The sequence below is a fragment of the Euprymna scolopes genome, chromosome 10 (assembly GCF_053919585.1).
Source record: "Euprymna scolopes isolate OS-2025 chromosome 10, ASM5391958v1, whole genome shotgun sequence".
In the NCBI taxonomy this organism is placed as follows: domain Eukaryota; kingdom Metazoa; phylum Mollusca; class Cephalopoda; order Sepiida; family Sepiolidae; genus Euprymna; species Euprymna scolopes.
The window spans coordinates 26,087,198-26,110,076 of NC_136491.1; the positions used below are offsets into that span (position 1 = coordinate 26,087,198).

The 22,879-nt window shown below is 32.5% G+C and overlaps 1 protein-coding gene across 2 annotated transcripts in view; it reads right to left on the reverse strand.

Annotated features, from left to right (window-relative positions):
- Window positions 1–22,879, reverse strand: part of LOC145285876 (uncharacterized) — a 221,672-nt gene that overhangs the window by 62,711 nt on the left and 136,082 nt on the right. For both annotated transcript variants that reach the window (XM_080134324.1, XM_080134325.1), the window contains 3 exons: window positions 21,837–22,815; window positions 17,241–17,383; window positions 6,656–6,752 (listed from right to left, as the gene is read on the reverse strand). In XM_080134324.1, coding sequence (XP_079990450.1) covers window positions 6,656–6,752; window positions 17,241–17,383; window positions 21,837–22,815 — 1,219 coding nt within the window. The remainder of the gene's footprint in view (window positions 1–6,655; window positions 6,753–17,240; window positions 17,384–21,836; window positions 22,816–22,879) is intronic.

A 22,879-nucleotide genomic window follows, 5' to 3' on the forward strand; every position in this document is an offset into this window, starting at 1 on the left:
ACACTGTTATAAATGTTCTAAAGTTTGCCAGCTGTAGCAAGTTAATACGTTGCTTGTTTTTAGAGAATATTGAAAAATACATCTTGTGGATGCACTAAGGTCGGTCATAAGTGATGAACACATATCTAAAGAAATGCCAGAAACACTAGAGGATGACCTGTAGTGGAATGGGGACAAAAATGGATGGTCACATTCAACGCTGCCAAGACTAAACATGTTTCCTTCAATAACTACAAGAAATCTTCTCTACCACTAATAGCAATGGCTAAAGACTCTTTTTCTTAAAGTACATCTTTTAAACTCCTCAGCCTAACATTCACAGGAAACATGAGTTGGAACAATTACACTGAGAGCATTGCCAGGACCATTGCGAAAAAGGTAGGTTCTCTCTACCGTGCTAGAAAGCTACTAACGCCCGAAAATATTCTGTATCTCTATAAGGCCACCATTTGCCCATGTATGGAGTATTGTTGTCATATTTGGGCTGGTGCATCAGATACTAGTCTCTCACTCCGAGACAAGGTTCAAAAGAGAGTTGCCAATCTAATTGGTCCTGAACTAAGCTCCAGCCTCTGTCCCATTGACAAAATGTAGCATACCTCTGCCTGTTCTACAAATACTTTAACAATGCATGCTCCTACGAACTGTAACCATTTGTACACCCTCGATGTAAATACCCTCAACAAACCCAACAAGCAGCAAAATCCCACCCCTTCACAGTTGAGATCCCTAGATGTAAGAGAGCCTTCTACTCCAGTAGTTTCTTCCCCAGAACTGCTAGACTTTGAAATTCTCTTCCGGGTTCCTGCTTCCCCAACTGTACTGACATGCAGGAGTTCAAGTGTAACGGTAACCAACATCTTGCTGCCCAACTTCCCACATAGTACCCCTGTAGCTTATGTCCCTGATAGTAGCCCCCTACATCAAAGTGGCAATGTGCTTTGTTTGGGGTGAAAATGTAATAATAATAATAATAATAATAATAACTAAAAAAAAAAAAAAAAAAAAAATGGTTTCATTGCACGTTTTTTTTTTTTTTTCAAATTTGATCTATCAACAACCCGTTTCTCAAAGATAAAATACCTCCTCCTCAAATTGTTACATAGAATGGACCTTATGCCAGTAAGTAGCAATTAAGTTAGCTAATGTGAATTTTGACACGGGTTCACATAAGCACATGTCAGGATGACCTTAATCTGCAAACAGAATCATACCCAAAAACAGATTACATAAGGCAGGGGTAACAGAGGTCAATATAGGGTAGACAATTTGAAGTTTAACAATCACGAATGGTGAATGATGTCATGTATTTTTACCAAGAGAAAACTAAGGCTTTCAGTCCAGTCTCTCTTGGGAAGCCATACGAACAAGACATAGCCAAATAGAAAAACTGATAATCTTAACAAATGTTACTGATATCTACTTGTTTTGTTAGGAAGTTGAGAAGTAGATAATTATTTAGTTATTCAGCTCTCTCTCTCTCTCCCCCACCCTAAGGATATTCTCCGCAATAAAACCTTGAGGAAATTAAGCAAATGTTTCCCTTGTGTCATATTTCTTCATATCAGACAACTACTTCTTCATATCAGACAACTGCTATTAATTTGAACACTGCCAGAGTTCCCGAACAACTGGTTTTCCCCAACATTGTGGAAAAAGAAAGATGAAAGTTTAACTGACCTACAGCCAGACGTTCATTTCTGCACCTGCGTGATTCTCGTTCATTTCTTTTTAATCACTAAATTTGAACGCTTTACACTTCCACTCGCATCATGGCATAGCGATAAGATGTTAGGTTTTCTTTTACTTTCTTTTCTGCTTTCGCATCACAAGTTCAAGCCTGCCTGCCTACAACCGCTTTTTTATTTTTTTTTTTGCTCAACGCACATCTCAAAACACCTGGGTAATCCTAGGCACCCCCGCTAGTACTAGGGAGGTAGTGGCGCCATCTGTCACACCTCAGGGTTATTAGCTAATGAAAAAGAAGCCTTTAGATTGTCCTCAACTATGGTTGACCACTTTACTTTTTATAGAAGGCACTAATAACTTAAATTTTTCCCATTCTCATGTACACTAGCTCACCTAACTACAACCATCAGTTACAATGAATTAGAGGTACATTTTCAATATTCTTTCCTAGTCTTTTTCACATGTGCATTTTCACACTGTTCCTTCTTTTGCTGGTTTCTTTGCTAGTCACTTTTTCATTGTTTTCTATTTTACGTAGTTACAGATGCCTATTTTAGCATCACTTTTATAGACCTATATTTTATACTAGCGAGGATGCACCCAGCGTTGCCCAGTCATAAAATATGACTAAGTATGATATTTTAATTTATCCAGATTTCGGATATATTATTATAGAGACAACTCTACTTGCATCATCTTTTGGTGTTTTTAAGTAGTTTTAAATGCTTTTTATTTCATCTCAAATATAATATTTAGCTCTTTACAGATTTTAAATTTCCAAGCAAGATGGTTGCCGTCTTGTTCATATTTTTTTTTTTTTCAGCTCAGACGGCTTCATTTTCGATTATCACATTTTATTTATAGCTGTCACCACTAGCCCCCACCCCTGCCCCAATTAAATTATAAATGAGAGCAAAAAAAAAACATATACATATATATATATATATATATATATATATATAGAGAGAGAGAGAGAGAGAGAGAGAGAGAGAATTGAAAACGAGGCCAAATAACAAAAACCAAATAAACTTAAAATGAAAATTACTTTTCCTGTTGTCACTTATCTCTTTAATTCATGAAGTAGTTTTAAAAATCACACAGTTATTTAGATGAAGTTCTCTAATGCACAACAAAACTCATCAACTATTTGCAGTTTTCGTTCGTTTTGTGTTTAGTGTAAGCCATGCGTAATTTCAAGGCACATTCACCCATTCTGCTCAAAACAAATTCCTTTTTCCATACACAACAATATGCCTGTTGGCAATCACATTTACATTCCCTGACCCACTTATATTTGGCCAACCAAGCGTGATTAAATGTTTTTTTTCCCCTCCACTGTTAATTTGTTCACATTTTCGTTTTACTTTTTAAATTTCTGGTATTGTGGATACAAGAGTTATATCACTTCATCACAAAATTACCCGATGTTATATAGAAAACATAAGATAGTTTCATGATAAAGGGATGTAACTCTTGTATCCACAAGAATATGATGCAATTTCAGAACAATGTATTTTGATTTTATTTTCAGTATTTAAAATATATTTTGATATTTTTTTTTTATTAATACTTAAAAAAAAAAAAAAAAAAAAAAAAAAAAAAAAAACATTTAATAGTATTTATTTCAATTTCATTTTTAATATTTCAACGCAAATTTTTACTAGGCATAAAAGAATACAATTTTCACATTTTCCATACTTTCAAGGATTTTTCAAGGTAATAATAAAAATAAAGCCTTTTCAAATTCAAGAACTTTTCAAGTCTGTACGAACCTTGGGACTAGTATTCAGGATTAATGTGAAAAAAAAAATTATAGCCTATTTGAGTCAACCATAAATAAATGCATGTAAGATATGTTGTGTTGTATGATTTAAAGGAAGTACAAGTGTCAAAATATTATGTTTCTGATTTTTGGAGATGAGAATTGATAATTTGGATTATCCAGACTACTGTTATTGAGCGTTATCTTAACATCTCAGCTTATGTAATCTTCGACAATCTTGAAGCGTATCTTGTCGAACACTGGAATCTGCATGGAATTTCAAATGGAACTCTTTATTTAATTCACGAGGGTAACATGCTTCGCAATTGTATTTTGAAAGTCCAATCCTCAGTGCAAGTGATATTTAGTATACAATTGCGAATTATTTATACACCCGAAGAAGGTTGGAGGTTACATCAGCTGAAATGTTGAGAAGAGTAGTCCAAATAATCCCAAGTAGCAAATGATCATTTTGTATACTGTGATTTCACCAAGTCAAATTCAAGTTCTCTTGCACATACCTTCTTGAAAATGTACGCATCCCCCACCCCCAAGCATTTGATGAAAATTTGTTATCACAAGAGTGATGCGATTATAAAATTTTTATGAGAATCTATCACATGAAAAAACTTCTTGAGAACAGAATAGGATACAAAAATCACTTTTTCTAGTGTGATTTACAGTTACAGGATTTGGTACTTGTACAGTTTAATCAAGACATTACAAAATGAAAATATCGAAAAAAGGTTATATTGTACATATCCGTTATGGAACGAAGTTCTCCGGAAAAAAAAATAAATTTCACTTCATTTTATCCAGTAGATTTTTTTGGTTTTTTTACAACGAAAAAAACAAAAAACAAAAAACAATTTGTTGTGATACCGAGCAAAGGGTTCGATTTTTAGGAAGAAAATCTAGAATTAAAGATGGGGAGAGAGTGTCGGTGCTTTAAATTGAGTTATCTCCCCTCACGGCATGTTCAAATACCTCAAAGATGGCTGACTTCAATGTGCTCTCATAAAAACGTGTTTTTCCGCTGTAAAAAAAAAAAAAAAAATACTCAATCAAATTAGGTGTAATTTTTTCAGAGATCTTCAGTTCAAAACGGATATGTACAATATAACCTTTTTTTCATTTTTTTCGATATTTTCATTTTTTTTTTTATATATCTTGATTAAGCAGTACAAGTACCCAGGATTTTAAATTTGCTGCTGACTCATTTAAACAACATAAAATGTTTATAATACTCCAAAAGAGGAACAAAATAGGTGTGTTCCCACTGTAATAGCTGAAGAAGTAGTGGTTGTTATCTGTCAATTTTATCTGGTTGACCATGTGTAAACGTGTATAGGCAAAAAACAAATTTTTGGTCGAAGAAGACATTTCATCTTCATTGAAAAATCAAATATTTTTCTTTGAAGATATTCTCATCCATCTGAAAAAGTTTACAAGCATAGAATTCTAGACACAACTGAGACTTCATAAAGAGATCTTGAAATTGAAGTGCACCATATAATTCTGATAAATTTTAAAAACTTTGCATATTATTTAAACTACTAGTTTCATCTTAAGTGTTATTTTTACAATATTTTGGTTGATGCAACCTCCGACTTTCTTCAGATATATCTTGTCAAATTCAGAAATCTGCATGGAATTGCAAACAGAACCGCAAGGAGCTTTAGAGAAGTGGATAAAATACTTAGTAAAATTAAGCTGTAAGTTACAGTCTTCTGGAGGTTGAAGGTTCAATCCTTAGTGCAGCCGACACTCAAAATACAATTGTGAATGACTTAGGATTTTTACTCAGTCATGGCTGACAGAATAAAAGTATGTTTTTTTTGGGTTTTTTTTTACATAAACGTCACCACTTATCAAGGCCGATAGGCCACTCAAGGATAAGGATTAAAGAGTGTAGAGTAGTCAAAAGGACAATATAGTAATCGATAGTAATGGAAGTTCGGTAAATTTGTTAAGTGGAACGGCTCATCAGAAATCTGTTCACGTTGGACTTGAAGACAACCATATTATAGAAAGCTGGAAAGCAGGAAAACGGAAGACAATTCCACAGGCGTGCAGTTCTAAGAAAGAAGCTTTGATCATGGAATCTATGTTTAGGTTTAGGTACAGATAAAGAGTTATGGATTAAATAAAGGCTTCCTTCTAAAATTTCACAAGTCTGATGATAGACGTGTAAAAGGTTGGTTAGATTGACTGAAACGTTGTGAAAATAGCAATCAAGATGAGAACAGTAGTCCAAATAATCCAAATAATATGAATAATCAATCTTCATCTCAAAAATTTAGAAACGGTTTTAAAATATCAGACAACTAAATTTATATCCAAGAGAAAGTTATGATTACATATGACAAGGTATGTCTAGTAATCTCTTTTCCACACAAAAATATAAAATTTAGTTTTTAAAACTGAAATTAGAACAATGTTCATTTACTTTCTCTCATATTGTAATAAAAATAAAAATCAGTATTTTCATGAAAGATATGCACAATGTTGAGATTTCAAACACTTTTCCAGAACTGCAACTTATACATAAGAATTTTTTTTTTTTTGTCCAAAACACAACACGGAAGTCATATTACACCTGATTTGGTTGGTTGGTTGGTTGGTTGGTTGGTTGTTTTTGTTTTACGGCATATCAACCCTTTTCGGGTTATTTAATGCCGAATCCAAAGATTTTGAAGAAAAATTTTTTTAATAGAATATATTTGTTGTTTTCAAGTCGGTTTCTATTTAACCCATAGTTGGAACCCTAACAGGTACTACCACTCCGGGTCAGAGTGGACCTGGGAGCAATGGTAATTAAAGGATGGCTCCACACTCCCCAAAGCCCGCAAGCTGGGGCGTCACCACTGGATATAGTTTAAGGTCATATCCAGGACCCCCATTGAGGGACTTTTACCCTCTGCAGGGGGGCAGTCGGTGTATTCTAATGCCCCACCGACAGGGCCGCATATTACACCTGAATCATATTGTTCACATGGTGCAGTAAAACTGCATCAATCATAAGGTTACATCATTTACAAAAAATATGGACATTTTAAATAACATGAACAATCTATATATTTTCATAATCATTTGAAAACTTCAAAATTATCAATACTTAAAACATATTCAATTAAAATAGTTTTGAATACGATCTAAGTCACTTTAGTGCATTTGAATAAAAAAAAAATTCAAGGTACTTACTTAAGCCATTGTTATGCGCATCCAATTCAGTAGCCATACTGCCTATCTCCATACGTAAATTGATCGTAGCATTACGCAATTTTACGACATCCAATCCCTGATAAAAATGAAAAAAATTTTAATTGTTAAAATTATACTATGTAACTTAATGGATTAGGTTTTATTAAAAATTTTTCCTTTGAAAATGTCATTTCTTTTGAAATCTTTTTTAAGTATTTAAACCGGTTCTATTATTTATGGAATGATTTTTTTATAAACAATTTAAAAAAATAATTAGATTTTCTGAATATTTTGCCGTATAGACACTACATGAAAAAAAAGGTTAAATAACATAAATGTCACAGTGATAATTATTGGGTTTTGAGCTATTATTAAAACTCCCCAAATGACTAATGTCAGCCATTTTTTTTTTGTTCTAATTTAAGACTTGACACCACTTGTGTTTCAATGTAACTAAATGATTTAAAATAAATTAAAACAAAAAAACTTATCCAGATCGATAGAAAAGTCATTTATTTTGCCTTTGGTAACATTTATTTGTTATATATTTGTTTTTTTTATCACGTTTTCATTTTATTGTCTATACTGAAAAATGACCAATTTTCTACAATTATCAGCTGAAGCTTCGTTTTCGTTGTTTATAATGTTAATTCATATTTAACATAGAAAAATGCAAAGTACTAAATATTGAATCAAAAAATATGAAAGTTGAAAATCAAAGCACAAGTTAAAAAGTAAATGAAAACTGTGATTCGGGAGATACCAATCAGACTTTGTGTACTGGACCAAATGATTGATTGGATGGTTAGAAATATTGGTACTTGTGTAGATTTTGAACCAAACTTATTTAAGCTTCCACTTGGTTTTGCACAGAACATAATATCAACCACTCGGGTTTGCCTAACGTAAGATGCTGATTAGCCAATCATAATGCACAGCAATGAAAGAGCAGATAACTTTTAGATAAATATTTGAATTTAGTAGAGTAAAAAAAGAAAAAAGAAAGTAGATGATTATAACAGCTCTATCAGTTTTTCAATTTCAGACATCAGAAAAAGTTGTTTTTTGTCAAAATAAGAAATTAATCTGATCCAAAAAAAAAAAAAATTGCATTACATGTGTAGCGTTAAATACATCATTGCAAAGAGAGACTCCGTAAGTGGTGGATGTGGCTGTAGGTGCACAAACCTTTTGTTAAAATTCACTTTGACAATAAAATAAAAAGTTTTCACAAATGAACCTTTTTAAAACCTTTTCTTGTAATTTTTTTTTTTGAAAAAAAAAAAATAAATAAAAAAGTGCTTCTTTGAACCATTTTAAAAAACTTTGAAAGACCAAAAAAATACATGATTGGTTTTGAAGAAGAAAAAATAAAATGTTTTGTTTCCTAAATATTATCCATCAAAAATGTATAAAAAAAAAAAAAAAAAAAAAAAATGGTTATAGTAAATGCTCTTATGCTGCATAAAAAATGTTTGCCATGAAACATTAAATGGATAATAAACCAAAATTTCGGTAGGTTGTTGTTTTCTTTCTTTCTTTTTTTATTGCTATGATTTCCATTTATTGTACTATTTTTTCTTGTTTCATAGCACTGTTAAGATTTGATCATTGGCTTGACACAATCTTGCAGTTGACGTCATGTTCCAGGCAAAGTTGAGTGGATACTTAGCTATGTCCAGTTCAAAATCTGCACACATACCAAAATATTATATTAAGAGAACCGAACATTTTGAAGATATAAAAAAAGCTCACAAAAAAAGCTCACAAAAAATAGTACCCTAATGCTTCAATCTCAGTGTCTAGACATCAAAATTGAAATATAATATTGAGATTGTAAAACATGCAAAGAGGGATAATACAATAAAAAGAATAAAAAAATTAGTTACAAGCAGAGATTAGAAGTGTTATTTACTTTACCAGAGGGAAGAAGGAAATTTAATCGATGGCTGATTGTTTTTGTTTTACGGTTATTTTATTAATATTTCAGGTTATTTAATGCTGAATCCAGTGATTTTGAAGAAAAATGTTTTGATAGAATATACATATTTTTTTCAAGTCAGTTTCTATTTAACCCATAGTTGGAACCCTAACAGGTATTACCACTCCGGATCAGAGTGGGCCTGGGAGTAATGGCAATTAAAGGCTCCACACTCCCCAAAGCCCGTCAGTTGGGGCCTCACCATCGGATATAGTTTAAGGTCATATCCAGGACCGATTTAATTGTAACTTACAAAGTAATTAATAGTTTCAAAGTGTGGAGGACATTTTATTATCTCTCGATTTCAAAAACTAAAACTATTAGTTTTGTTTTGTATAAAATTTTCTGAATTATTTAATGCTCACTCCATTTTAGTAAAAGGATTTTATACCTGAGATTCATAAGATTTAAAAACAACAGATTGTATCTTGTGTATATTGATCATTTGCAGATCAATTTCTTTTGTATGTGTATATTTTATGAATAAACAGTCTGCAATTGATTAATTCTATTTAATCCATAGAGCAGTTTGGTTAATTAGATTTATAGATATTTTAAGATTTGGAGTATAAATCTACTGCCTTCAAAAAGGACATTATGATTTCCACTCTGATATCATTAAATAATTCCTTCATACTCTCAGCATTGTAGCATTTTTGTTACATCGGATCATAATGAACACATTCTAACATAAAATGTTTCACCATGTATGGGACATGACAAGTTGCACACCATAACGACTCCTTTTGCTCAAGCAAAAATGAATAGGAGGCTTTTGTGCAGCCAATTCAAAGTCGAAAGAAGATGACCTTCTATGTTTATGAAGTTTGTTTCCATCCTCTCAGATCGGGCTGTATTGCTAACAATTTATTGGTTATGTTACTGCTTTATCTGAATTGTCATTCCTTGTGGATATATATGAGCAGACCTTAATCTCTATGTATGAAACTTCAAATTTGTTCTGCAGGGCTCTTTTTTGATACCTATGTCAGCTTCATCATTACCGCAGATTCGTGTATGATTTGTGATCTAACAAAATATAATCTCTTTGGTGCCCAACAATGGTGCTATTTTACATGATAGTATAATGATCAATGGGTTATTCAATATTCTATTTTTTTATGTTGTTAATACAGATAGGCTCCGAATAAACCCTCCAGCTGGAAAAAATGAAGAAATGGGCAGCTTAAAACCTGGCTGTCAACAGCCAAAGCAGATCTGGAGCATGTTTTGAGCCCTTTTTCTATTAATATATTATTTAATTGGAATTCATTATTGAGATGAATAGTTTCACGACGTTTTGGCCAACTATTCCTCTGAGCTTCATCAGGTGGTAACCGCGACAGGATAGGAACTTCCATTAGGAGATTCGGAGTTCCTATCCAGTCGTGGTTACCACCTAACGAAGGCCAGAGGAATAGTTGGCCGAAACATCCTGAAACAACAACTAAAAAAAAAAAAAGATAAGGATAATAGTTCGTAATAAATAAAAATTTTCCTTTTGTTCTAATTTTTTTATTTTGTTTTTGCCGAGGATGGGGCATTCTACCAGATAACAGACATTTACCCACTATTTCAGTCACTCCAACTGAGAGATCTTAAGATTCTAATCATTCCTTCAAGTGCAATTGTTTGTATTTCTCTTGCACTTGGTTCACCAAGTATATTCGCCAGATAGATTTGGAAATTCATAAAGATTAACTAACTCAAAGTTGATGAATGATAAAAAAGAAATGAAATTACTGTTATTTATGATAGACAGTAATTTTGCAGATAAAGTCTGCACATTATATATACCAAATAAATATACAGTTCCATTCTTTTTAGCACATTTATATAAACACAATAAGGATTCGGTTAATTAAACCTGGTGAATATAAATTGACCAGAATTCTTTCACACACATGTACCCACTTCTCTCGTTATCTCTCTTTTGAATCTGTAAATAAAACAGCTGATTAATTTCTATTTGAGTCTCTGTCTCTTCTGAATTAATAAATAAAACATCAATTCAAATTTTGACTCACTAAAATAGTAATAACAAGGGAATATTGTTTCGGTGTCACCATTCTGTTTACATAGGTAGCACTCATCAAAATGCAGCATTGTTGATGCAATTGACTGGGAATATACATATACAGATCTAATCAAGAGAATTGTATGTGACCCAGATAATATAGTGTGCATAATGCATTGCTAGAATTTATGTTCAGGAGGTATTACTTTGAAAAAGTTTCTGAATGAGACGCTCAATCACCTTGATATGGACTCCATCATCATTATCAGTGGCAAACAACAGAACTTTACAGCACTAGCTACACTTATAACATTCAAAGAATACAAGAAACATAAACAACCTTACTTGACACTTGTACCTGATGAAAGGCCAAGCTAGATAAGTGAACTTGATGAAGGAATCTCTCAGTGTGAACGAGGTTTTGGTGCTAGGGGACTTTGCAGAGAACTATAAGTATCTGATATAGGATGAGATACAAAGCATCCGCTAGCCATCTACTACAAAGCATCCGCCAACCATCTACTACAAAGCATCCGCCAGCCATCTACTACAAAGCATCCGCTAACCATCTACTACAAAGCATCCGCCAACCATCTACTACAAAGCATCCGCCAACCATCTACTACAAAGCATCCGCCAACCATCTACTACAAAGCATCCGCCAACCATCTACTACAAAGCATCCGCCAACCATCTACTACAAAGCATCCGCCAACCATCTACTACAAAGCATCCGCTAACCATCTACTACAAAGCATCCGCTAACCATCTACTACAAAGCATCTGCTAACCATCTACTACAAAGCATCCGCTAACCATCTACTACAAAGCATCCGCTAACCATCTACTACAAAGATGCTGATGGAAACCAACATTATTCACTCTGCTTCATTTTAGATTATAACACACTCAACACCAGTTTTGTATGCAAAATTCTGACGCTACTGGTGGCATACTTGTATCAGATGCACTTAAACATTGTTAAAGATGATGTTAATGTTTCTGATTGTTGAGATAAGCAGTACAAAATTTTCCATAACCTCCTTAATTTATATTCCCATAAAGAGGACTTTTCTAAGAGTGGATGTTTTTGGCAGCTAGTCATGTAAAATCACTGTGACGGAATTGGTGGTGTGATGAAATGTCATGCTATAAAACAAAGTTTGCAGACGTTGTATGGCAAGTAGAAATGAAATCAACTATCTTCTTTGGTATTGACAAAAAAAAATATGGTCAAGATAAGAAAGTAGATAGAGAACAGGTCTAAAAAAAGTAAAAGGGTACCAGATACAAGTCATCATCATTTTATTTCCTAATCAGCATTACAAATTGGACATAAACTGTGGATTGAGGATGACTCGTTTGTGGATATCCATGACTTCAAAAAGACAACTCGAGTCGATATTGGTGACATTGCACTATCGTCTTACATTTCTTACATGTACAATTTGTTGTAGTGAATCAGTTTGGTGAATAAAGTTGATGAGGAGCAAAGTGATGTAGATGTCCAATTTATAAACCTTCATGGATCATTCAACTGGCCAGAATGTGCTGATAGTTGCTATGTTCCTATAAAACATTATGTGTGCTATATAGGCACCTACTAAAACTACTGGAAGAAGTTACATAATCTATGATGAAATGATTTGTGCATTTGAAAAACTTCATTTATGAACAGCTGTTAATTTGAGGTTTTGAAAACATGCTATGATGTAGCTTATAAATAAATTGCAATTTTCTGCCAATGCATAAAATTAACTTAATAGCAAAATGAAGAATTAATTTTTGATAAATTCGGTTTTAGGTTTACTTATTCTCCAGTACTAACAGCAAGATCATATAAAAAAAAAAAAAGTCTTTTTTTTTTCTTTTTACACAGGTATCACATTATCAAGGCCCAGAGGCCACTCAAGGATAAGGGTTAAAGAGTGTACAGTAGAAATTGGACAATATAGTAATCATTAGTAATGAAAATTCGGTACATTTGATAACTTATATGGAACGGCTCATCAAGAACTTATTTACGTTAGACTTGAACACAACCATATTGTAGTCAGCTGGAAAGCAGGAAAATGGAAGACAATTCCACAGGCGTGCAGTTCTAAGAAGGAAGCTTTGTTCATGGAATCTACGTTTAGGTTTAGGCACAGATAAAGAGTGGGGGGAATTATTGATAGTGTTTTCAGCTAGGCGAGTGTTGCTTGTGAAAGTTAGGTGAGGGGGGACCATAGACTGAAGCTCAGTCGAACACTTTCCATGAAAATAACGATACATCAGAGACAAGCTCGCAACATCTCTTCTGTGAGATAGAGGTTGCAGGGAAAAGAAAAGGACATCTCCTCCGAGACTACGAAGTCTGTTTTTCAAGTTAAATTGTGAGGCAACGAAAAAAGAACAAGACTTTATTTTTGGTTGCGAGAAAAATCAAATTGTGTAAAACACAGAAAAAAAGAAAAGTTTGATTTTCAAATCTTTTAGGCTTGGTAGTTCCACACCCAAATTTAGGCAAACATTTATAATAATTCAAAAAACAGTTGATTTTAAGAGGTTTCAATTGGGATTTTTGAATTCCTTGTGGAAAAATGTTTGCCAATAGAAATTTTTAACGCTCTAGAATTCAATTTATGCACAAAAATGTAATTTTTTAACGCTGCAATTTTGCAACCTTTCATGGCATACCTGAAATTTTAAAAATGCAAAATTTAGAAAACTGCTTAGAATTACAAGCTTCAGTTTTCAAGATTTTATGATACCAACAACTGGGGAAAGTTTTAAAATCTGAGCTGCATGGCAGACATTTTCAACATTTTCTGTACGATTTCATATGGAATTACACAATAGTTAAAACAGATCATAGCAGGTGTCATGACTATGATCGCATGACAAAATTAATTAAGAGAGTTGAAAAAGGGGGAAAAAAAAAAATGTGCAAAGACTTTGGCAAGCGAGATCGGTGTCAGAGTGGAGACTTTTAAGGAAGCACAGAATGAGGATCTTCATTAATCCTAATTCATACATTAGTCTTAAAAGCGATTACTCATTGTCGAGGCCTAAGTGAACAGTTGCACAAAAGAAATTTCTGAACAAGCTCGAACAACCAGTCAAGCTTGGAATGCTCTGGTTTTTCTCAGAACCAGTTACACAACATGAAGAACAACAGGTCGCTAGCACCTACAGTTCATATAAACTTTCGAACCTCATGAAGATTAAGTTCTCTCAAACTCTGATGGTCTTTAAGTGTGTTTCTACTTAAGGCCACATCATGCAACTCCACATCTTCGAAAAAGGATACAAACTCAAATTTAGATGGTTTTATTTAGTTGTTTTCCACTGTTGTCAAATGTTGGGTGGAAATAGTAGCTGTGAGAAGGCCATATGTGTGGTAGCAGGACTTCCATGACTTCACCAGCACAAACATCTGCCCTCCCAAACAGCTGATTGCACCTCCATCTACTATTAAGAGTGGGATGCAATTAAGACATTAACCATACCACTTACAATACCAAAGACAAACTGCCAAGATCAAACAGGTATTCAAACATGTGAAGGCATTGTGCTCCAAGCCCAGGTTCTGCTTGGAAGCCATAGTGGAGATTCAGAGTGCTCCTTTGAGTGGGCTGTACTCAGCAAAAGATTTTTTGAATTTGAAGAATAAATCAATTATTGACCAAGATATAATCCTCCCCCTCCCTAAATACTAGTGTTGGGACGATTCCTAATTTTTATACGATTCCGATTCCAGGAAAATATTGATTAACAATTCCGATACCAAGTAAGATTCCGATTCCGATTCCTAGGGAATTTATTGTTTTGAAATATACAAGGTAGTTTTATACTTATGGTCGGTAGTTCCCAAATATGTTCCCTAACTTTGGAAGAGATATTTTATGTCTACACCGTCGTGTTTTGGATTAAATAAAATTATTATATAGCAAACTAAACAGAAAAATTAGCAAAATTTATTCTAGAGAAAATTTTACTTAATTGGAATACAGAAAAAAAAACTCAAAGAAAATAGAATTTATCCTTCAGAGAAAAAACAAATAAAATAGAATTTATATAACAGAACAAAAACAAGAAAATTAGAGAATAAATACACACGATTCATTATTTTGGTCCTCATAATTAACAGATTTAATGAATTAAATAAAAAAAATATAGCGGAAGAGAAAGAAAATATATACTAATTAAATATAAAAAAGATAAATATTTAATTTAATAATTTATAAATGAACGTGCGTAATGAAAAAAAAAAACAATATACCACGTGACATGGCACCGTAGATACAAAATAACCGGGTTTGTATTACTGTACACATAGATTCGAAAAAGTTGTCAAAAAACAAATATATAACAAACAAATATTATCAAAGGCAAGATAAGTTACTTTTCTACCAAACTGGATACATTTTTTTTGTTTTTATTCAATGTAACATGTTTATTCAGCTCGAAAAACATGCAGTGTTTACCGATGTATTGGAAAATTCAAAATGGCGCCCGACACTCTCTTTAACATGGTAAGTTCGGGAAAAGGTGTTATAAATAATAAACTAGACAAAATACTATTAAAAAAAACACCGAATATATATCAAAATATGTCACGGTAACATATATTGAGCGAGTTTCTAGCAGTATTTTGTATAGTTTATTATTTATAACATCTTTTCCCAAACTTACCGTGTTAAAGAGAGTGTCGGGCGCCATTTTGAATTTTCCAATACATCGGTAAACACTGTATGCTTTTCGAGCTGAATAAACAGGTTACATTGAATAAAAACCCGAAAAATATATCCAGTTAGGTAGAAAAATAACTTATCTTGCCTTTGATAACATTTATTTGTTATATATGTGTTTTTGACAACTTTTTCGAATCTATGTGTACAGTAATACAAACCCAACTATAAGTCCTTAGTAAAATTCTATTTATAAATACTTTTTAAAATGAAATTATTTAATTAATCGTAAATATTATTTAGACATAAAAATTAACTGATTACAAAACCTTTTAAAAATATATATATTAATTTCTTTTTCGTTCGGCAAAGAACTGCGCAAAACACTTAATTTTCAATTTAAAATTCTAGAAAAAAGATTATATTATTCTGCTTTTAATATAATCAAATTCAGGGTTTTATCTTTCTGGAGAAAAAAAAAAATAATGGATTTTATTTCAATGAAATTAAAAAAAAAAAAAACTTGACTGAATTGAATTAATTACCCTTAAATTAACGAAGGGGTTATTTAATAACTTTAGGTTTGGAAGAGATAGGTATGGGGTCGATTTTTTTTAAACTTCAAAAGAAGCCGACTACTGTCAAAACTTTGCGAAATAATACAACGGGATCAATTTCATTTTAGAGATATTTCTTTCAAAACCCTTCTTTTAAAAAAACAAAAAAAAAAAGTATATTGTTCTATTAAACCTTTTACTGTTTAAATAATTTGACTTTGCTCGTTTTATTTTAAGAAAATATAAGTTGAAAAAGCATTTTCATTCAGTATTAGAAGATTTGTCAGTAAAAGAAAACAATCGCCAAAAAGATAAGCGTTTTTTTTATTTTTACTCGCAATGTAGAGCCCTGCATACTTCTTTTCAAGTTAACTCTTTTGTAGTTTTGATTACAATAGATCTGAATGAATGAACCTTGTAAGGGAGGGGCACTAAGCATTGCCCTGTTAATAATGAATTTCTTTGGTTTCTTTTTATTTCTCTCTTGCGGTTAGAAATATCAGGAATTTTTTTTCTTTTTTTCAACATCAGACTAAAAGAATCGTAATGAAGGAATCGGAAAATTAAGGTATTTTTTAACGATGCGATTCCGATTCCGATACCTCCCAAAATACACGATTCTTACGATTAACGATTCCGATTAATCGTCCCACCACTACTAAATACCAAATTCATTTTGAACATTGTGCATATGTATGCATGTATATGTAATGTATGTTTTTAGTGTAATAATAGAATTCAACTTTATAAATATCATTGTATCAAATTTAAAAATCTTAAAACCTCTGGTAAAGAAAAAGAAAAAACCTGGTCCTTGTCCAGAATAACCCCCCCCCCCCCTATGAAAAAAAAAAATTAAAAAATAAAAATAAAGAAAAATCTTTACGATGTATTTATCTGTTACAAAAAGAAAATATTGTATTAAAAAAATCACATAAATTGGCCAAGTAGTTTTATTTTTACATAAAAAAATATTTTTAAGCAACTTTGAGTTTTTCAAACGCTCCCATGTTAAAAATGGTTTACTAAAATTTTGCAAGTTTTAATTATTTGGAGTTATTTCCCTTGTTTTCCGTATGATATTCCAATATCATTGCTATTTTAGTTTGGCCACAAAATTTGATTTATTTAAAAATAAAACTACTTGATCAATTCACATGATTTTTACCATATAATATTTTGTTTCCGTTATGGGTATATCATGCAGATTTTTATTAAAATCTTTTTTATAGGAGAAATTCTAAATAAGCACCAAATATGTTTTAAGTATAATTAAACCTTGAACAAAACATTGAAACATTTAAGGATATACAATTTTTTAAGCTGTAAAAAAAAAAAAAAAAAAAGAAAGACTCACAGGTGGAAAGCTTTCGCTTGAATAATGGTTTTTTTCGCTGTTCAGTTTTTCTATTTCCTCTTCTAATTGTTTATATTCATCAAACAAAAGTTTGTAATCTTCACTTAATTTATCATATCTCAGCCGCTGATGGGTTATCAATGCTAATAAAGAAAAAAAAAAAAAAAACAGAAAAAAATTATACATGAATATTAAACAAGTTCTACAAAGCAAAATAAGCTAGAATCAAGATATTTATCAAATCAGAGCGAGAAGTTAGTTGGTCTGCAGTCAAAGATTTCGTTTGGAGCTAGTATTAGAGTTTTTGTCAGGTCACTTTCCACCACTGAGGTAGGAAGTCACGAATCTAGATTAGAGTTTCTGCAGTAGTCAGAGACATTTATTTTTGTATGTCTCCATGGACATCTTGGGTAAAAAAACAAACAAACAAAAACTACTAAAATACATCTATAAAAATAAGTAAATAAAAAATAATTGCTTCATCATGTAATCATATAAGGATACTTGATATAAGGTTTAATAGTATTATATCTTGATTTTAATCTTCGAAAAGAGAAATGCTCCGTTTGGAGAATTAATTTTACTCATCCTGAGACGGGTATTCTTCTAATTTATATATATATATATATATATATATATATATATATATATATATATATATATATATATATTATTATAAAACTATGCACCATCTGACCACCCATGCTGGAATCTGGTCTTCGATGATTGGGTGATTCTATTTTTTTTTAAATGGGATGACAGGTGTGTGTGTCTATATATATATATATATATATATATATATATATATATATATATTTATTTACCAGTGGTGAAAAAACCGGACTAAAGTGCTCAATGTGTAGTCAGAGCAGTATATAGGAAATTTATTACTGTGAGTCCAGAATGAGTTTACAAATTGTTTCAGCTAGAGGAAAATCCTCAAAGAGAGGAAAAATCCAACTAGCATCATCAGAATTCATAGATGGACTCTATTTTAAGTCCATCTATGAATTCTGATGATGCTAGTTGGATTTTTCCTCTCTTTGAGGATTTTCCTCTAGCTGAAACAATTTGTAAACTCATTCTGGACTCACAGTAATAAATTTCCTATATATATATATATATATATACACATACACATATATATATACATATATATATATATATATATACATACACACACACACACACACACACACATGTGGGCATGGCTCAGAATCTAAGGAATGGGGATAGAGAGTTGTTTTCGTTTCGATTTTAGCTGATGATACCAAAGTCATATATACATATTTTTTAGTTTTGATCTCACTACTACATATTAGGTTCAATATAACAATCGATAGAGAATTGTCTCTATAACATAACACATATGTAATCTGCATGAATTAAAATATCATATTTAAGCATATCTTATGATCAGGCAACATCGAGCAAACTGCTAATATAAGTTATGAAAATATATGAAATCAAGCTACACTGGATCTTCATGTATTGAGCACTGTTGAATACTTAAAACTGATACATAAAATATCTCCTCATAAAATTTTATGTGAATACATGCAGTAATAATATATAAATTATTCCCCCCAATCAGTCAGTCATAGCTCACAAAAATCATAAAAGCTGCAGGCCAGAAGTTCTAGACTCTAGTTTTGTCTTTACTTGAGCTCATCAGTAAGATATATTCGAACCCAAGATTTGAAACCAAAGTCACTTGCATGCAAGGTCACTACTCTGTCATTTGAGCCACCACATACATATTAATTTATTTTTATTTCGGACTACTAGTCTCATCTTTATTAGTTGTTGTTTTTCATCTTTTATTGATTTGTTTATTCACAACGTTTCGGCCAACTAATTCCTCTGGCCTTCGTCAGGTGGTAACCGCGACGGATAGGAACTTCGAATCTCCTAACTGAAATAAAAATAAATTAATATATATAATGCTCATCTCAAAAAATGAATTCCAATTAAGGAATAATATATATACCAATCGGTACAGACCCGACTATGGAAGATCAGATAATAAATAAAAGTGGATTTATAAGATCAAAGAATCCAACCATGATCGCCCTTCGGGGCCCATGGCGCAGTTGATAGAGACGTTGAATCTCTACAGTTCCAGATGAACATTGTCTGAAGATAGCGCTTTCAATCCCACCCAAAGCATGCCAGAGGTTAATTGGCCAAAATGTGGTGAGACGACAACAACTACGGATGGCAGTGATGGCTGAGAATGCAGTTAGGAGATCCGAAGTTCCTATCCGTCGCGGTTACCACCTGACGAAGGCCAGAGGAATTAGTTGGCCGAAACGTTGTGAAAAAACAAACCAATAAAAGATGAAAAACAACAACTAATAAAGATGAGACTAGTAGTCCGAAATAAAAAATAAATTAATATATATAATGCTCATCTCAAAAAATGAATTCCAATTAAGGAATAATACATACACCACATACATATTTAACAGATTTGAGCCTTATGATTAGCTAATGAATAGGTTAGCTATAGAAATATGCAAGTTTGTACATTTAAGCTTGAGTATTTGAAAATAATAGTTTGGAAAAATTTTACAAGAATCGAATTTGAACCAATAACAATCGGGTCTAATTGAATGATAACAATAATAAAGTTGTGACAATAATAAAATTTGACCTCATTTGAAAACATAAAAGATGACACAGTTGGAGTCTGAGGGACAGAAAAATATTTTATGATATAGGTTAATAACCAATCGAGAAATAGTTGATTTTCAGTTACCATCGTAGTTGTTTGAGAATAACATCGTTTGTTCTAAGTCTGGGAAGCCAAGACGATGTTTATGGACTAAGATATAAAAACTAGCGAAGAGAGAAAAAAAATGAATTCCAATTAAGGAATAATATATATATATATAGCGAAGAGAACTTTGCTCTGCAACTTGACCCAACGTGCAGATGTTGAAGGGAAATAAAAGCTATGTTTAAAGTAACAAGAATTTGTGTTGCTTTGTCTGCAACGAAGTTGGAAGTATCCTTATTATAGAGTTTTAAGTCAAATAAAAATTGCTGGTGAACCGAGGAAGACTAATATGTTAAAAAAAAAAAAAACTGTTTCGCGTAAGCGTATTCACCCTGTTAATTGAACCTGTTTAATGTATACGTTTATACGTCACACCTGCACATGCACTGATAACTAACATGCACATTATACGCACCACTATGATGACTGTACATATATTACACATACATTTAAAGACATGCAGGTGTTGATATATACACCTGTATATAGCATAAGCAATTTGGTGCTGTCTGTATATACACTAGTATGCAACATATTAATAATTGAATTTGTTCAAAACAGTATTGTGAACAAAAATAAATGTAATCTATAAAAAAAATGCGGTACATTTCAGCACTAATGTGAATTAGCTTAGTAATAGGGCTTCATCTTGTTAGGTTTAACCACCCTGATGAATTGTAAACACTGAAACATATGTATGTGGAAAATTAAATTTTTGAAAATATATATATATATATATATATATATACACACAGTATGTTTTTAGTATAGGAGGAATTCTCAGTGCTTAATTACATGTGTAAGAGCATATATTTTTTAGCCCCCCGCCCCCCAAAAGGAAGGTGGACCTGTAAATTCACCCATGTCCGTTTGTCCGTCCGCACTTTTCTCAATAACTACGCCTTGGAATTTTTGGAAATTTTGCACAAACATTAAACATGATATGAGTAAAAAGTAACAGGACAGTTTTCTGGGAAAACTCTGGTTGTTACCCTAGTGCAAAACAGAAATTGATATGGTTGTTTTTGTTGCTCTTGTTTTCATTTTTATTCACTTCAAATAAGGCCTGTTGCCACTTAAGTGTAAGAGGTCACTATTTAGGACCATGCCTACAGAGGCAGTAGAAAGCTTTCCAGCATCTAAGTACTTCTATAGCAAAGGGGTTGGATCTTTGTTTGAATATTCGTCTGCATCTGTTACTTTGCTAGGCTTAATCCGGTGACTGGCGGTCGCGTCCAAACCATAATTTACGCAAAATCCTGAGGATCCAGGTCTAATTCTGCTAGAGTGCCAAACTTTTCTTATACCTAATATGAAACTAAAAATTGCCTTAAAACTCAAATTAAACTTCTTTTATAACTCCTTGTGCAACGCCGAGAAACAGGTCCTGCTAGATTACAATAAAACCAAAAAAATGTTGCAATACTTTCATTTGTAAACAGTTCTAGCATTAGATTTTAGTTTCTTGTGCATAAAATGCATTACAATTCAACCTTGAGTTCTCTAACTTTATTTCTTTTAATGTACATATGGTATTTTTAAGGTATTGCAGCATATTTATGTGAATTTATTGCAGATTATTTGGAAACTACTAATTTCTGGAAATTTTTAGTGCCATATTCTTATTTCTTGCACAAAATTACACTTATATGACAAATTTAATTGCTTCATCAGATTTTAAAAGATTCTTTCTTAGATCATCAAGCTCTTTCTATGCATGCCATTATTGAGATATTTTAATCAATTTCAATTTTTTCATGTGTATTGCTATTTATATGCACACGTTAAACTTAACAGCATTAAAAAATACTTACCATTAGTATAATCAGAATCTTCTTGTAAGCTTCCTTTCCGTGGCCGTGTATCATCACCTGGACTAGGAACGGCTTTCAAAATAGGCATATAATTTGATGTCTGGTTTTGTATCGATATAGAAGACGTACAATTTCTCAGCTGGTCTGGGTTAGGGTTATTTATATGTATAGCAGGATAGTGTATAATCGAAGAGGTCGTATTACTGCCTGGGTTTTGTGGAACCATTGGCATCGTTTGATAAGTAGTTGAAGAAACGTGTAAAGTTTGAGGCGAAGATGTGGTCGGTTGAACCTGCCCAGTGATGCAAAGCTGTGGTGTGCTGAACATCGAGTAGGAGGCAGAACTTGGGGTATTCGGCACAGGTGTGAAAGGATCTGATGCTCCATGGGCACCATAACTAGGTTGAGGTGAATGCATAGTTATTAGATGTGGGGGCTGTTGAAACCTGGGATTTGGGGAAATAACAACATTGTTTGTGTTCATAATAGTCTGGTGGTTTGTCATGTTCCGGTTTGAAGTGTCAATATAAAGGTTAGCTTTTGCAAAATGTGTTGATGCAGAAGACGCTGGGGTGATCCCTTCATGGCTTTTCTGGTGGTTTTTTGGCCAAATCCATTGATTTCCATTATGAGGACTCAAAGAATGAGAGGGAGATTTGCTAAAGACATGAGAGTCCGGCTTAGATGTCGTAATGTGCTGCACAGTAATTTGCTTACCTGGTGGCAAAGCTTGGCATTTTATGTTTGGAATTGTACTAGAATCAGAACTAGGTTTAATGAAGGGTCCAAAGTCTGGGTTTTTTTCACTTATGTTCTTTGGACTCCATGACTTATTTGTGCTACTAGAATAAGGTGTGTCAATCTTGCAATTAATCCAGCTGTTGCTCACGTGATGGTGATTGTTTGGGTGGCTCGGGGAAGACATACTGGAACACTCCTTATTCAAAGCTTCCAAACATTTTTCTCTATTGTTTGAATACTGTAAAAGAGTAAAAAGAGAGAAAATGAAATATTTCTTTTTTAATTATCCTTAAAAATTAGTA